Source organism: Elgaria multicarinata, chromosome 6, assembly GCF_023053635.1.
Source record: "Elgaria multicarinata webbii isolate HBS135686 ecotype San Diego chromosome 6, rElgMul1.1.pri, whole genome shotgun sequence".
Lineage (NCBI taxonomy): Eukaryota > Metazoa > Chordata > Lepidosauria > Squamata > Anguidae > Elgaria > Elgaria multicarinata.
Genome location: NC_086176.1, coordinates 13,460,552 through 13,478,542, shown reverse-complemented (window position 1 = coordinate 13,478,542; position 17,991 = coordinate 13,460,552). Strand labels below are relative to the sequence as shown.

The 17,991-nt window shown below is 43.8% G+C and overlaps 1 protein-coding gene across 1 annotated transcript in view; it reads left to right on the top strand.

The window, feature by feature from the left end:
* Positions 1-16,236, top strand: part of SHB (SH2 domain containing adaptor protein B) — a 148,790-nt gene extending 132,554 nt beyond the window's left edge. The window contains 1 exon segment of the mRNA XM_063129073.1: positions 14,110-16,236. Within this exon segment, the coding sequence (XP_062985143.1) occupies positions 14,110-14,293 (184 nt within the window). The 3' untranslated portion in view covers positions 14,294-16,236.
* The last annotated feature ends 1,755 nt before the right edge of the window (positions 16,237-17,991 follow it).

The window sequence follows — 17,991 nt, the reverse complement described above, 5'->3', positions numbered from 1 at the left end:
TTGGAAAGAAGCCATCCCAAAACAGTGACTCAAACAGAGGTGCAACAGGCATGCATCTCCGTGGATGGCTACTTTGGGATCGCATTTAATTAGTTTATTTTTCAGCACATGCTGCAGAGGATAAGGTCGTGATGATCCAGGCAAGCTTAATTAGCCTTGTGAAAGAAAAGGGGATTGCCCATCTGTATTGTCCTTGCCTCTTGGCACTACGATAATAGACAGTCAACTTGGCAAGATGTTTCATGTGCCCTGTGATCAATTACCACTTGGTAAATGGTCAACTTTATTCATCTATGATTTCGGGATTATCAAATAGAAGGCAACTCTCCCCTTTTTTCCCCCTGAGCAACGGGGGGGGGGGCACCCATTTAAAATATTAGCATAATAGCTTTTAATGGCGTGGATCTATCTGTTGAAAGGGGAGGGGAAAAATGAATGTGGATCACTCCCTGGATACCACTTAAAAAGAAAAATCAGTTCCTCTCAAATGTACCCATCTAAAATGGATGTACCCATCAATCTGATAACAACATGGAGAATAGCTCCTATTCATAAATTGGTGATGTGTTGTGTTGCATTTGAATAAAGAATGAAAAACAAATCAGTTCAGAGATTAAGTAAAAAAATTCAGAGTGTATTTCTAGCAGCCAGACTGCAGAAACCTGTAATTAATATAGGCACATTTTGATCTAAATAATAAAACACAGGGCTTTGTTGTGTATCAGTACATAAATCAATTGCATTTAGAGAGCACAAAGATGGAAATTTAATTTAGAGAATTTTTTTGTTCACCCTGTGGAAATGGATTGTCAAGAAATTGATAGAATACCCACCCTGAGAGGTTTTGCTATCTGAAGACCAAATTACAAAGAGATGAGGCTGACCTTTGTAAATTGCATTTTCCAAGCTGCCTTAAGTGTTGCTGAAGCCAAGGGTTCCGTGCATATGAATGCCTTTAAGTGTGCTACCTTTTTCGGCTTTTTGTGCATTAAACTATGGCTAGCTTTCCCTGTGTTTAAGCTAGTTTATAAGTACAGCTTATGTCTGCGGTTGCTGGATCACTCAAGCAGCCAGAGTGAAGGGATAGAAACTACCTGGGGCCAGTGGTGTAGTGGTAAATTTGAAGTACAGGTGCTCATCGTGACAATTCCCATAGGAGAGTGGGGAAATGCATGCAGTTGTGTTGATCCCTATCAACAAAACAGTTCTAGTTCTTTTCATCTCCACCACAAGCAGTTTTTTTTTTTGTAAAGCTAATGGGACAATTGCCCATCAGTCATCAACCTGGCTTGTATGCACATAATGACAACCTAGAGTACAGTTTGCATATGGTTTGTTGTTGAATTATAGATTGTTGAATCCTGGGTTGTTGTTACATGCGAACCCTGCACTATGGTGTAACTGGGTTGCTAACCATGAACAACATAGACTTCAGAACCCAACAATAAACCATGTGTTCTCTTCCTGGATTGCTCATGATTAACAATCCATAATTAAACCACAGTGCAATGTTCACATGTAATGACAACCCACAATTCAATGACAATTTGGAAATAGAAACCAAATGCACAGTTACAAGATGGAAATGAAAAGCTCCGAGTGGTTCCAGGATGGGAAGCCAGACAAGCTTGTCTTTATGTTTAAATAAATGCAGGGTGGATTCCTGCATTGAGCAGGGGGTTGGACTCGATGGCCTTGTAGGCCCCTTCCAACTCTGCTATTCTATGATTCTATGACAACCCATTCTCAATCACGTGGGCCAGTTCAGATGTAACTGCCTAGGAGTTAAATAAATCATGGACTGTTGGGAAACAGTGGGTGGCCTGCAGTGCACAAGCAGCTTCCTTTTTCTATAAACAACTTCTGATTGGCACAGTGTTTAAGCCTGGACCACTATGGGTTAACACTGGGTTGTTTAGCCCCTAAATGACTTAGTGACTCAGATATAGATGTCACACTTCACAACCTATGTAGGAGCTGATTATGGGATGTGCATAAAGAGGAAGAGGCAGGCACCTGGCAGGCAGCATACCTGATTTCTCCCAGTCACGTACAACAGCCCAGAGGTTGATGAAACCATGGGTTGTTGTTACATGTGAACCAAGTTATACTCATGGTTGTCATTCTGTGTAAACCAAGTAATTGTTGCTGGGAAAATTCATTCACCCACCCACCCAAGCTACTGGGAGGATTGCAGTTAAGCTCAGAGAGAACACATAAATCTGAGGACAGTGCCTATGCTGGGTTCCTATGAGCTCTGGTTCCATGACACCACTGCCTGGGGCAAAGCAAAACCAGGAAAGAGGTTATCCTGCAAGAACCGAAAATGCAAATCACTAGGGATAACAAATCGACCAAGGACATGTCTTAGTTGACAATATGTAAGGGCTGGACATCACCTTGATACATGCCATGGCAGCCGAAGCATCAAACTGAATTTAAAGTGCCAAAAGTTCAGTGTGAGCCTTGAAATACAAAGGGAGCCAGCATGGCGTAGGGTTAGAGTGTTGGCCTAAGGCTGGAGAGACCCAGGTCCAAATCCCTCCTCAGGCATTAAGCTCACTGGGAGGCCTCAATCACCAGCTCCCCAGCGTAACCTACCTTGCAGCATTGTTGGGAGGATGAAATGTGAGCGGGGAGAATTTTGTGTGCCGCCCTGAGTTCCTGGGGGGGGGAAAGTGGGAGAAAAATGTAAAGATACATAAAGTGTCTAGTTACTTCTTGAGCCATTTCAACAGGTCTTTGTCATGAGCCAATTCCATGCAAAAATTCAACAATCCATGCTTCAGCTGCTGTGATACATAGTTCAACGAACATAGCTACCACCGTTCGGCAGCTTCTCTGTGCTGATACAAAATAAACCACTTAGCAGAAATTCGCAGAACGCACGTTCTCTGTCTTTTTGAAAAGCTGTAGAGCTCTGAGACCCACGTATCTAACCAGATCCCCTCAAGGAGCAGTCTTCATAAATTCACACGTACTCCATGCAGCGTTTGAAGGGCTTCCCGGAGCCCTGAGAAGCCTCTGCATCCACCCTCCCCAAGGAGTGCATGAGGCCAGCTGACACTGACCGAATTCCAATTCATTCTCAAGCACCTAGCCCGTCGCCAGCTAGTGCATTTTAGAGCAGCTCTCTATAAAACCAACCTCCTGTCATAAACAGTGCAGTTGGAGTGCAGGTAACCTTTCAGTCCATAAATCCTTGCAACGGAGTAACTGTGCAACAAGGGCAGCCAACTGACCAGGGGGGGAAATGGTTCTGACTCTCTTTTTCCCCTAACGCTTTTGGGCTAGTCGCCAGAGAAGCAAAAAGCACAAGGCTGTTCCCCACCCCATCCCCTCAACCAGCATATCACATTTTTAGCCAAATCAACGAGTCTTCTGGTGTCTTACAGCATTTATTATGGCATACGTTTCCTTGGGCCAGAGCTGACTTTGTCAGTGTAGGAAGTGGTCACCTGAATAGGTAATGTTGCATCGCTGCCTGAAAAATAGCTCCTTTCTGTAGTAAGGAGTTATTTCATCTAACCCAAGTCTGATAGCATCATTGTGACGTCCTTGGCCAGGATCCACCCTTCTCCCGTTTCTACCTCAGAAACAGAGAAGAAAACTCCAAAGCGTTTTTATGTCACCTGTTCATTGTAGGAGTTCCTAGCCTGCCTGTTGGGTTCCAGAGGAGGTATCTGGCTGGCTGCTATCTGAAACAAAATGCTGGCCTAGATGGAGCTTTGGTCATTCCAGTTTCAGGCTTCTGTGAACATTGTGGATTGAGAAAGCGAGATTTCAGTCAGTGGGGCTTCAGTGTCAGTGGGTCGGTAAGGCCTTAGCTAGACCTAAGGTTTATCCCGGGGCCGACCCTGCCTGCTCCCAGGATATCCTGTGTGTCATTTACATGAACAGGGATGATCCCGGGATAAACCTTAGGTCTAGCTAAGGCCTGGGTTGCAGTCAGAACTCTAAAAGAGCTATCCAGGGTTCTGAACTCATTTGGGGGATAAGATTCAGGATAGCTGTTTTAGAGTTCTGACGGGTTCTTGACTGAAATCCAGAGCGGATTCACTGCCCCACGTACGTAGGGTCCTCAGCCCCAATTGATTTCAGTGCCCTTTTAAACACAGACAATTGCTTTATACCTGATCAAGATTCTCTGGCCCAATATGGCATGTTCTGACTGGCAGCAGTTATCCAGGGTCTCAGGCAGTTCGAAATAGGGATTCTGGGTTGCATTCTACAGTACATTTTCTTCTGGTTGCACTTAGCACCTCCTAGGCTTGTTGGGCCTTGGTTTCATGTTGCACGAACTGCAACCATGTGCTAGAACAGCATTTCCCAACCTGGTGCCCCCCAGATGTGTCAGACTGCAACTCCCATCATTCCCAAGCCACTATAGCAATTGGGTGAGCTGTCTGAGGATGATGGGAGTTGTAATCCAATGCATCTGGAGGGTGCCAGGTTGAGGGAGGCTGCCCTAAAACATGTCGTGGACAATAAATCTTTCTGTCAGCTTATCTGCCATGAACAACGTTCTCAAGGAACCCCAATAAGCTGCTTGAAATTGGAGGATCCCTGCTTGAAATCGGGGAATCGGGGACAGCTTCTCTCCTTCTGCTGGCGGGGGGGGGCAAACTTAGGATCCCAGCTTATGTTGGCAACGGGTCTTTAAACCCCCACAAAGCTTTTAAGGTTTGGGCAGCCGGGGTCTGCTTGGAGGCCGTAAGCAAACTCCAAAGTCTTGAAATGTAATCATTGTTCCCCTGAGCTGTGCAGCCGTTAACCAGAGGAGACTGCCTTGCATCTCTCCAAGTAAACATTTCATCAGCAGGGCTTTTGTTTGAAATGTACTCCAAGCCCACCTAGCATCGAAGCAGAAGTGACCGTGGGTGGGGGGGGCTGGCGTTGGCAGGCTGGCTCTCTGCCGGGTGCCCCACCGCCGATGCTCTCCCCTGGGCTTCTCCATCTTTTGTGCCTCTTTTCAAAGCAGCTGATTAAAACGAAAAGCAGCTGACACCGTGCTTTTGCTTTCCCACTTGTTGGGGGTGACGCTACGGAGCAGCATGATGTCAACTGGAGCTAGAAGAGAAGCCCCGTTAATTGCTCTGTGAAGATAGTAGCTGTCAGAAGCAAAATGAAATATTGTTCCATGTTCGGCTCTTGAAAAGAGCCCGTGGTGGGCGTCCCCCTTCTACCACCAAAGGAGCAACTTGCTGAGTATTCCAGGCAGAGGAGCCTGATGCTGAGCACTTAACTTCGGGCTCAGTACAACATGGATATAATCTCATTCACCTCCGTAAAAGGATGGCTGTGTCTGCTGGAATTGCTGCCCCTTTCAGTTCATTGTACAGTGAAACTGGAGGATGAGCTCATTAACAGGGCTGTTTCTGGCTCCACTTTTCTTGGCTTGTGCTCCTCCAGTGAGGGTAGGGGTGCAGTCAGGAGGTGTTTTGGTGCCCTAGGCAAGGTGGCATTTTGGCATCCCGTAGGCAGTCATGCGGCTACCCTCTTTTTCTCCCCGCCCCCTCCAGCCACCATGGGAAATGCTGGGAATTATAGGACTTTTCCCATCTAAACATACATAGGATTGTGCCCTTAGTAGCAATTCTAAGTTAACTGGCAAATCAACTAAAAGGGAAGCATGAATCATTCAGGATTCCTTGACTTAGGATCATTTTTAAAGGGAATAATTTTAGCAATCTAGGCAGAAGCATGACATTTAGTTGTGGCCATGGGTTCTACCAAATCTGGCAGATGTACTTAAGTTCTGACTTAGCTGTGTTGAAAGTTGTATCCCTCTTTTTCTTCCACCCCCTTTGAAAATGAGCTAACACGTTTACTACTACTACTACTACTACTACTACTACTTTTTAAGTAAGAAAAACAAGTCATTGCCATTTAGTTAATTGGCGACTATTCTGGTGGGGGATTCAGTTTCATTCTCATGCAAAGCACAGAATTTTACTGAGCAGGAGTTGAGCTGTAAATTCCAGGAAACAAATGGATTGGGCAAATAGAAATGTCAGCCTGTTTTCAAGAGAGAGAGACAGACAGGTTGAGAATGAGTTAGGATGGCCTCCTAATTTCCATCATTCTTTTCTCAAGACAGAAATTTATCATTTGACAATGGTCCAAGTGCTGCAGCAGTAATAACAACGAGAACAAACTGGCCACAGGAGTAGTTTCTCAGAATTGTGGCATCTAGGAGCTTTTTGGCTGTGCATCTTATTAGACTTAGTAATTTGAGATGTTCTAGGGCCTTTGTCAGTAGGGATCTCTGCAGCAGCCTAAATCAGACTGGTTATTTTTACAGATTAAAATTTATTTTATTTATGTGTTACATTTCTATATCTCCCAATAGCCAATGCTGAATTGCATAGGTCAAGCCACAGGAAGCACAGGAATGTGCCCCTGGGTAGCACATTTCAGGTTGTCAGAGTGCATCACATATATTTTCTCAGTAATCCTTAAAACAGCCCTATAAGGTATAATAATATGATGGTCCCCATATTGCATGTAGGGGTGGGGGATGAAGCTCAGAGAACAACAACTTGCTTAAGGCCACCTTAGTGAGTTCATGGCAGAGGCAAAATTTGTACCTGAGATTTCCAAGATCTCACTCTCTGGGTGGAACTACCATGAAGCTGGACATGGGGCTGTTGCCAAAAATGGCAGCCCTTTATTCCATTCGCCCAGCCCTCCCTGTAAGGATTCGCTAGACTTGCCCATGTTGTTTTCCCATACCAACTGTGGCAGCCAACGACATGAGCAGAAGCAGGGAAATAAATAACACACACGTAGGTCTGACTAAATGTTGCAGGAAGAGGCAGGGGGGAAGATCTTGCCACGGGATTGTTGGTTTGGGCAGCAGCCCTGGTGAAGTCAAGCTGGAGCGTGTTCAGAGGAGGGCAACCAGGATGATCAGGGGTCTGGAAACAAAGCCCTATAAGGAGAGACTGAAAGAACTGGGCATGTTTAGCCTGGATAAGAGAAGATTGAGGGGAGACATGATAGCACTCTTCAAATACTTGAAAGGTTGTCACACAGAGGAGGGCCAGGGTCTCTTCTTGATCATCCCAGAGTGCAGGACACAGAATAACGGGCTCAAGTTACAGGAAGCCAGATTCCAGCTGGACAGCAGGAAAAACTTCCTGATGGTTAGAGCAGTATGACAATGGAATCAGTTACCTAGGGAGGTTGTGGGCTCTCCCACACTAGAGGCCTTCAAGAGGCAGCTGGACAACCACCTGTCAGGGATGCTTTAGGGTGGATTCCTGCATTGAGCAGGGGGTTGGATTCGATGGCCTTAGAGGCCCATTCCAACTCGCTATTCTATGATTCTAAGTCCTGCCCTTTGCCACTCTGCTACACCAGGCACAAAAGCACTCCTGCTGCCACTAACCCTTCTATGTGGCAGGAGACGGGTTATATGTGTCCCTTCCCACGAAAGCAATATGGACGTGGTCCGTGGAGATTGCCTGGACATTCCTGTGGTTTTTATTCTATTTTTAAATACAACTGTGCAATTTCTTCACTGTCTGCTTTTTTGTCTAGCTGAAACCGGCAGGGTTGGCGGTGACCTGAATGATCAGTGCTTTGGATGCCAGTCCCATTGTCACTGATACTAACGAACGAAGTGGCTGTGATTTCAATGGGTGCCCGATTGAGGTTGCCCAACGCAGCCTCTGGACATGATGTGGCTGAGCAGTGGCCACTTCAGAATTATGGCTTGGTAGAGAGAAATCAGCTTCCTTTTGATTGGGAGTGATGCGTCTCTTTCTTCTTTTAAGATGAAGTGAAGCTGACAATGCACGGGGATTCCAAGTAATAGGGTCGTAATCACCGGGCACTTGCTCTGCCTCCAATTGCATAAATGTTACATGGGAGTGTTTTAAAGTCATTTTATCATGAAAAAGGAGGCAATTTAACATAACTATTACCCTGTGCTCTTCATGAAAAATGCATTAAGCAATTACAACAGAAAGTAAGAGGTCTTAGGAAGCAACACACTGCTGTAGGCGATATGCCCCAGCAGCTGCAAAGAAGTGTGATGTATTATTAAATGCCTTGATTATTAGGAAGGTGATTGCGCAAGGGTGGGGGGGAAGTGTCAGTCTAACAGGGAGCATTTGATAATCCTCTTGATGAGAAATCGTCTCTTTGTTTTGGTGGGACAGGGTTGAATTTTTTTCCCACTGGTAGGAACAGTATTATCCTTCACTGTGCAGCTTGGCGGTATTAATTGGGCAGGTTGCTTGCTCAGAAACCCCCTCTAATTATGGCTTGCTCCTTGTGTATGGGGTATCAGCAGAGCTGCGAAGGAGGCGTGCCCTTTGCTCTCATCGAGAACCATGGCTGGGGCTTTGTTTCTTCTTATTCCAGCCTACAAGGCTTAATTGAAATGCTGGGTTGACATTGCTGTTAGCTGGATGTCCGGAAAACCTGGCTGCCAAGCCCGAACTCCAAACTTCTTAGCGGCTCTTGCTTTATAAAAGGTAGCACTGGAAAATGCCACGTTATGCAGTACCCAGAGCCTCTGTCCGGTGGTAGCAGCTTCTGATAGCATATGCACCCACTTCACAGTGCCTTGGCCAATTGCTACAATTGTCCAGTAGTTCAGTTGTGTGAATTGACGTTGGTCTGTTTCAGCAGGAGGAAAGCTTTCTGAGTGAGAGAATTCTCCTTGGCTAGCTAATACGGCCACCGGCCTTGTGACTTGGCTCTTAGGCACAGGTATCTTTATGCCGTTTCATATCCAGGAATGTTTGCCACAGTGTGAGCCTGTTCAGACAACACATTAAGCCATGGTTAGGCCGTTAGCCTTTTGCAGTAAATGGTTAGTGAGCATGTTTAAACTGCGGTTATGTAGCCACCATGGTTAGAAATGGTTCACACAACATGCTAAATCATGGTTCACACAACACGTTAAACCACAATGTTTAGATCAAAATGCGTAAACACAGTGGTTTTGCGTGTTGTCTGAACAGGGCCTGTGTATACTCGACAGGGAGCTATGGCCAATCACATCTCCCTGTTGAACATGTCTCTCTGATGCACATGCTCGCAAACATGTTTTGTCTTCTTCACACATTACATTTTTAGATGTACACTTAGAGCTGATCTACACATTACACAAAAGGATGTGGCAGAATTCCAGGCTGTGCTACTACAGATGCAGGTCCTAATTTTGAATGCTCCCATACAAAATACACAACTTTTTTCACATAGTAAATTAGTACATCAGAAAGAGGGCTGTGCAAAATCTCCTTTTCACTGCTATGACCACCAGCTGCTGCCTGAAGTGGTACCGTTGAAAATTCTACTATTCCATTGCAATTAAATGTGTAGATCATCTCTTAAAACATAATACTTCTAACATTACATTTTCTTACTTGCATTTTGTAAGTAGTTATAGGGAAGTAGCCAGGAAATGTCTGAAGATAAACAATAAAACAATACTTTTTGAAGATAAACGGGGGGGGGGGACCCATATTGTTTATCTGAAGATAAACATTAAAACAGTACTTTTAAAACAACACTCTTTAATGTGTTTTATTATTGATTTTATTGGTTTTGCTTTTATTTTATGTACATCACCATGAGAGCTTTGGGGATAGGATGACTCGTAAATTCAACGAATGAATGGATAAATAAATAATAATATCAGTGTCGGTCTAATGTCAGAAGGATCAGATGCAAGCATAAAATGCAAAACTACAGAGAAGGTCCCATGAGCTTTGCAAGATGTCTGTTGGACTTTCATCTGATTGCACCAATGATACAAAAATGCATGTCTTGACCATGCTCTTGAAGGAAATGTAAGCAATCATTTTAATGAGCCCTTCCAAGGCAACTGTACGGCAGGTTGAGGGTTAGGCCTTCTGCTTACTTAGACCTGGTGGCAGCCAGTCACAACAAAGAATTGTTACTACCATGGGACTAACAGTTGTAGGGGATAGCTGGGACTGAAAAATCAACACATTATTTAGTCAGAGCACGAAAGCCTTATTTTGCTGAGGTTCTGGTTTTAATAAGCCAGGCTATGGGGACAAAATTCCCCCCAGTTTGTGGGGAGGAGTCGTAATGCCTTTTAAACTAGGCATGAACATCTCTCAGTGGTGGCTGGCCGGCCGGCCTCGAACCTTTCTAGTCACCCACGTCCTCTTCCTCTCCATTCCAAATGTCCTCACATGTATCGCTTTAGGCCCAGTTCATAGGATCACTTTGCTCTGCTAAATACCTGTTGGAGATTCCCTGTGGAGGACAGAGGCTTCTTATCGCCTGAATGTAGCATTTGCCAGGGGAGGTTAGCTTGTAAAAACTAGATCATAAAACTAGCTTGTCATTCAGTCTGCACTGCAGCTCATAACGTAGTAAAACTGTCCCTGGACTGGGCCGCTTTAAAATATAGGGGAGGGAATGCATGTTTGAATGCTCTCTCGCTCTCGCTCTCACACACACACAATCCCTGAACAGGCTAGTTTTCTTTGTTTAGGGAATTTTGTTCAGAGGGCATTCAAGCATGTAATTCCCCCCACCACCACCATTGAACACTCCAGAAACTGTTTTAGCATGTGGTCTGCTGGTGTTATAGCCCGGACCAGAGTTAGAAACCCACTGGGTTCCCACCACCCTCATCATACCTTTGGAAGGGAGCTCCGGGGTCATCAAGTGTATGGAGATGGCGTTTACGAGACCTCATCAAACCTTGCCAGTTATTAGTCAGCCTCTCTTTTAATTACCAAAACAGGAGGAGATTTCACAAGTTTAGTCATTCTCTTCATGCCTGCAAGAACTTTTGTAATTCTGCCCTTATCTCATCACGTAGGCTGTTTCCGCTCTAGCAGAGATGCCAGGTTTGACTTCCCTTCTGCCAGCAACCTCCCACAGACAGACATCTCTATTTTACCTCTTGCATCAAATGGGCGCTTGCCTCCAGTTAATCATTAGGCTGCTGCCCTAGTTTACTTGGGAAACACATAGCTCTCCCTGGCTTTATTCTTTGTACACGCTCCAGACCCACTTTTAATGGAGATTGTCATGCTTTAATTCAACCTTGCATGTCCACAGAAGTTAGTCTACAAAAGTCTTTACCAGCCCCTGCTATTCCAAACCTACCTCTGTTGGCCCATCATTGCCTGAAGAGGAATCACCTGTCTTCCAGTTCACCAAAGCTTCCCTTCCTGGTAGTCTGGGAGTGATTTAATCATCCACATGGCTATTTTACAAGCCTGTTTTAATCAGAAAGTTTTCCTACGTAAAGCTTTAATGGGTCGTTTATTTGACTATTGTTTTCCCCCTTTCATCATACTCTCTTTAAAGCAAATGTTCATTCATAGCATCTGTGCACACCCATGGATCTGGGCAAAGGCCCACCTGCAATAAATTTCAGGTGATTCCATGCAACGATGCTGGAAAATGTGCATGCATACCTTTTACGGGAACAAAGTGTTGTGGCCATTGAAAGCACAAGTGCTAATTTCCCATCATATTGTTTCTAAACTTTGAATGGCTGGTTGGCTGCAAAAGGTGGACCAACTGGGGCTGGGGCTTTGGGACCATAGAGGCAAGCAGAGCCTGGTCAGAGCAGCAAGGGAGAGGACCGATTGTCTCTGGGGATGGAAGCTTCAGGGTTCAAGATCCCTCTCCCGTCTGTGGCATGCACCTCCCAGCTGATAGGGTGGGTTAGCCATGGGAATGGTCAAGCTCAAAAAGCTGTGGCAATCTGCCAGCGACTAACACTGGAACTAAATATTCATCCTGATGAGCAAATATTGCAAAGGAACACAGCATAAAACAGGTTTCACCTCTGCGGTAGAGTGACAGGTCAAAAGTTTTGCAATACTCGCAGTCAGAAAGCTTCCAATTACAATTGCATTCTTTAATCGTATTGCATAGTAAAAGCTGTTTCTAGCAAAATCAAAGGGCAAAGTGTGGTTTTCGTGTATGGATGAAAATGGAATTGGAGGGGCTGAAAGAAAGCTTGATAGGTCAGCTAGTTCAGTGCTCATTCCAAGGCACTGGAGAGGATTCCTAAAGGCAGGATTGCCTATTACACGAGACTGATGCTGCGAACTGCATCCTTATGTCGAGTTCTGATTTCTTGGAACATCTACTAACCCGTATCCTGTGATGTGACATGATGGTGCACATTTCCTGACCCGCAGCAGATGATGACATAACCATGTTACAGAGGGTATGGGAGAACTTGACCTGGGAATGTTGTTTTCTGCAGTAGTCCTGTGTCTCCTGGAACATATTGTTGGTTCTGCCTTTAGGAATCCTGTTGTGTGCAATGGGTATTCTAGGCCCCTGAGTGTCATTTTTATTCGTACGCAGACACAAAATTAAAACTTTGCTCTGCATGCCCTTTCATTTTGTTACAAGCATTTTGTTACAAACCTGTAGTTCATATCCGAGAAGACATTAAACCCTCTTGATGCAAGGATTGTTATTCAATTCCCACTTAAAGCAGTTTTACAAATACATCAACAAAAGTTCCTTACCTAGGAGCATTTTACTAGCCTGCCAACAGTTTGCAGTATGCCTTTGATAGTCACTTTCTGACACATCTGCTACTATGAAATCCCAAACCAAACTCACAACTGAACTAGGGACCACTATGTAGTCAAGAAAGCTGCAAGCAGGGTTAGAAATTCTACCCATAAATTCTGTTTGTGCATTAAACCTTAAAAGGCATCTAAACAGACTGCCCTGTGCTGTAGCCTTGAATTAATATGCACCAATTTTTGCAATCCCATTAATTTAGTGGCAGAATCTTAAACCATTTACTAGCATAAGAAAAAAGCATAATGAACTGAAAGAACAGAACAATATATCTGCTCATAATAATGTGTTTAGAGATGTCACCCTTGGCTTAAAGGAAATCGTTTAGAGAGCAATTATGTTTCAAAAGAGAATCATTCTTGTAAAGAATTGAAATTTAAATCAAGATTTTTTAAAGCTTGCCAGAGCTATAATTACAGTGCCTGCAGTGATTTCTGCTCTACAGAGAAGGGTCATTTCATCACAAAATTGCCTGAACAAATCTGAATAATGTGAGCCTGAAATTTGTTTCTGCTTTTTCATAGGAAACATTCACTTTTCAAAAATAAAATTCTCAGGCAATTTTAGAGGGGATAAAGGAGTTATTCTCAACTTAAAATTGTCTCTCCGTATATCCTTGGATATAAAATTGATCGCCTGCCCAGCAGTAACTCAGCTAATTTGGTACAAAATGGGAAGATCTCCTTCCATCATACATCCAGATTTTCATTGGGTTTCTTGTACCTTTATGTGTTAAATGGAAGTCTTTATAAATCCCACTGTAAACATAACACTTCACCATGACTTGCTTTCCTTAACTGTGGCTCAGCCTTTGATGTACAAACTCTTTTTTTTAAACTTTCAAACAAGCATCGTCAGCTGAATGCAGAAACAGTTGCCCGTTTGGCGGGGAGCACTTATTTGTAACATCCAAAACAATGAATAAATTGAATTGGATCACTGTCCTTCTAACTTTAGCTGGGTACATTTGTAGATTAATTTTAATTTGCAGGTGTGTAGCATGTTGCATTTATAATGCCACTCTTAACTGTATATTGTACACACAGTTTCTAATGGCTGATCAGTTCTGCCATAGTGCTTACTCCCGGACACAATTGTACCAACAGCGCACAGTTTCATCTGTCTCTAGCCCTTGTGTGCTGACCTTTTTTTTAAAAAAAAACACCCATAAAAACCCAATCTCTGAGCAGTTGGGATATTCATATACATTCCATAACATCTTAACAGCTGCAGCTTAATTGATTACACTCACACCTGATCACTATGAAGATTTAAAACCATGCACCTTGACTTTTCCTCGGGATTTGTATGGTGTGTGTCTTTTCTTTGGTCAAGTAAATCTGCTGCAAGGAGTAGATTGATGAAGCCACAATTTTTGTGCATTTCAGCCTGCATTTTCTGCACTTCCATTTGATAGCTCATTCACTTCCCTATATCCATAATAAGCATCCTAACAAATATCTTCCAAACTGGCTTTGGCTTCACAAATAGATATACAAATAGATATTTTACATGCTATATCATTTTCCTTGTTTGTTTTTCTTTCCATAGGAGCAACCAAGGGTTTATGCACATGAAGCTGACAAAAACCAAAGAGAAATACATTTTGGGCCAGAATAGTCCTCCGTTTGACAGTGTGCCGGAAGTGATCCATTACTACACTGCAAAAAAACTCCCAATAAAAGGAGCTGAACATTTGTCTCTCCTTTACCCTGTTGCTGTCCGGACCTTATAATTGCTCTGAGCCATGCTCCTTCCTGTGGATTGGAGACAAAGGATGCAGCAGCAGCAAAAAATGTTCCTGCACTGTCTACAGTAGAGTGTCTTGGAACAGAGATGCCCAGTTCTGCCTTTCCAATAGCAGACTGATGTATAGTAGTATGAATGGAATCGTTGCACTACTTTGCATGTCTTGTGTGGAAATATTGCTTTCTATTTATGTGAGAGAGAAAAATGCATTCAGACAGAACGGAAATGCGTCATCTTCCAGGACTCCCCTCCCGCCCCCACGAATGGAAACGTTGCCAAATCCATAAAATGGCCTTCAAACTTTTCTGCCTGTGACCAAGAACCTCTTCTCCCCCCCCGCCTGTGTTTGAGGTGGGGGACATTGGGGGACACAGCATAATCTTCCCTGTACCCAAACTGAATCTGCAAATGGACACAAACTCTTGGATGGGAGGCAAAGAGAAAACAGGCCAATTGGCCTTGCTCAGCACTCGACCTGGAAACTAGGTATTATGCACCCCACCCCAAATTTGTGTTGTTTTTCCCATGCACAGTTTAATTCAACTTGGAGATCCCCTTTTTTTGTCACAACGATGATGTGATTTGAAGATCTCAATGAGTAATTTTGCAAGAGCAAAAAAGTGTTGTTATTTATGAATAGGGTATGTACTTAAATTGTGGTTTAATATATATATATATATTATCCCCTCCCCCTTTTATTTGGTACAATAATAAAGCTCTGAGGTTTTCTGTGCTGACTCCTAGATTGCAGGCAGTGAGTCGGTTCTGTTTTCTGTTGTGTATGTACAATGTCAGTGGTGAAGGTTCTGTGGTTTCTGGGGAGGGTGTGGGTCAGCATGGTGAGGGTTGATGTTTACATGACCAGATTTCAGACTTAACAAGGCTTCCGGAGGACAGGCTTCCTCAAGTTGATGGCGGCACCTGTGCAAATAGTAGTCCCCGCCTAGGTAACCAACAGGCTAGATTCTCTTCCACTTCAGGGAAAGCAAGTGACATTTTTTTCTGCTTCTCCAGAAAATGAGATGCACAGAATGCCATGTAGCAACAAGTAAATCAGAGCTATGTTCCGGTTCCTCCTCATACAAGAGGGGCTGCCCTGTCGTGCACAAAAAATATGACTAGGTAGCGTTCCTCTCCTGGCTTCATAAACCACTCAAAATAACTGCATCAGAGCCTCTCTTGTCCTGGATAGTTCAACCGCAGTTGGCTTCTACCTCATCTGTAAAGCGTAGGTCCCCACCTGACCGTCAGCCAGGCCTGGTGCATGTTCTTTGTGCCTCTTGGTCAGAAAACCCTCACCACTCTTGACAAAGGCAGAACTTACAAGAAACGCAGGGCTGCTGCGGAAACTGGCAGCCCCTGTCAGATTCCTCAGTCTCCCTAATTAACATGTAATATAGCTTATCCTAGCCTTCCCCAACATGATGCCTTCCAGGTGTGTTGGAGTACAGCTCCCATAATGCACCAGCCAGCATTATGAGACTTCTTGTCCGACCCATCTGGAGGGCACCAGAATGGGAGGGCTGACTTAGACCCGGGACCTGGCATCACTATGGTGTGTATTTTGCTCTTGGCAGTATCTAATTAAGTGTATCAGAATGAGAAAATGCACACCATAATGATGTCATGCCACAGGATCAATTGTCCTAAAAGTCAACACTGTGCCACTCCATTTTCAGTGGTGGCTTCGCCTTCACTTGTGCCTCAACTGGCCTCTTTAAAATGGGCATCGCAACAAAGCCTGAGCCTGCTCCACTGCGTGACTCTGTCCGTAGCACTGTGCATTCCTCCCCTGGCGATCTCAGTCGAGACTCAAAGGGCCCGTTCAGAAGACACCTTAAACCATGGCTTTAACCACGGTGGTTAAGCCAGAAAGCCAGGCTGTGTTCAGAAGACACCTTGAACCATGGCTTTAACCACGGTGAATAAGGCTTTTTTTAACCACTCTGGCGGTTTTCACTCTTTTTTTCAGATTTGCAATAAGGCTGTGAAATTAACCCATTGTTTTAACCGGACTGTCTTTCAAACATACAACTTCCCATCGTTTATGTGCTGGTTTCAAAGTGTACAAGAATAATCGTTGCTCCAATGCCTGTGTAAAATACTGCTTCGTTGTACTGTACAATGTGAAAAGAGAAGTCCTCAGATGATCTGGGTTTATTCATAGTAAGTACCGCTGTTGCCTGATTCGTTTTAGCCCCATATAGACCTCTTTTTTTTCAATCTGGTATAAATTTTAGGATTCTGATTTACCTGTTTGAGGACAAAAAAATAAATCTCTGTAAAACCGTGTGTTGAATCAGCTGCCGCTAATCTAATGGAATGTTCAAACTAATTCTGCATGCCCAAATGTCTCTCTGTTGTTGTTTGGTTTTTTAAAAATAATACTGTGGGGTTTTCTCTCTAAATGAAGTAAAAGAACAATCCATTTTTTAAAAAAAACAAAAATGAACACTTGAGTTCCTTCTTTATCTTCTTTATAGGTTTTTTCCCCCCGCATAGAAGTTACTCTTGTCCCTTATACAAGTGAGAACGCCATTGATGCTTAAACCATGGGCCGACAACTTTGGGCGATGGTGCCCTAAGCGAATAAACAGCAGGAGTTTCTAGCACATCTTGCCAGGAACAGGTCTGGTTATGGCATGGAGTTATCTGTATACTCTTGTCTCTGCAGTGCCAGACCTCCTGCCTGGTCCAGCTTAGTAGATGAGAGGCCAGCCTTCTACCACCAATGCATGGGAGACTGCATAGGTATTGTAGAGACCACCACTAACTAGCTTAGAAATATTTACTCCGGGGTGATCTATCAACCAAAACATTTCGACAGTTCTGTAACACTGTTGGTTCATTTACAGTTGTATTCAACAAATTTTCAGGGTCTACATTGTTCACAGCTACTAGGTACAACAGAACAATTGTCACTCGTGTGCCACCGGCATGCAATAGGACTTAATGGCCACCAGTGCTGTTTGTTTTTGCACCTCCAAATCATCAGCAGAAAATAACCCAAGAGTTTACAGCAACCTCCCTCAACTTGACGCCCTCCAGATGTGTTGGACTACAACTCCCATCATTCCCTGCTGACGTGGTGTGCTGCCATAATCTGCATGCGCCCTGTCATGTTTAATGAGTGATGCAAGTGACTCTCATAATCCTTTGGTATAGCTGTTCACACTCAGATGTTTCCATAGCTGAACTTCAAAACCACTTAGGCAGAGCTGAAGAAAATGGAAGTAGGCATAAGGTGAGCATCACTTTAAGGGTGGGGGGAGCCAGTCCAGCATTGTAGTGAAAGTTTAAAGCCAAAACCAAGGACAAAATTTTCCGAAAGATGTTCCTGGACTCTACAATTTCAGAGTGCAGGGAGGTGTTGTACTTATTAATGTGCCTCCATGGTAGTTGTTTTTTAAGTTTCCTACACATACTCTAGACCCGAGCTTTCCAAACTTTTCATGTTGGTGACACACTTTTTAGACATGCATCATTTCGCGACACAGTAATTCAGTTTTGCTAGCAAACCGGAAGTTAAACTAACCCCTTATAAGAGATACGGACACATACATAAATTGTAATAACGAAATGTATGGGGACAAAACATCTCTCATGAAAACCTTTCATTTATATTTTTAAAAACATATGATTTGCAAGATAATAACATACATTTCCAAGACTTTTCACATTGAA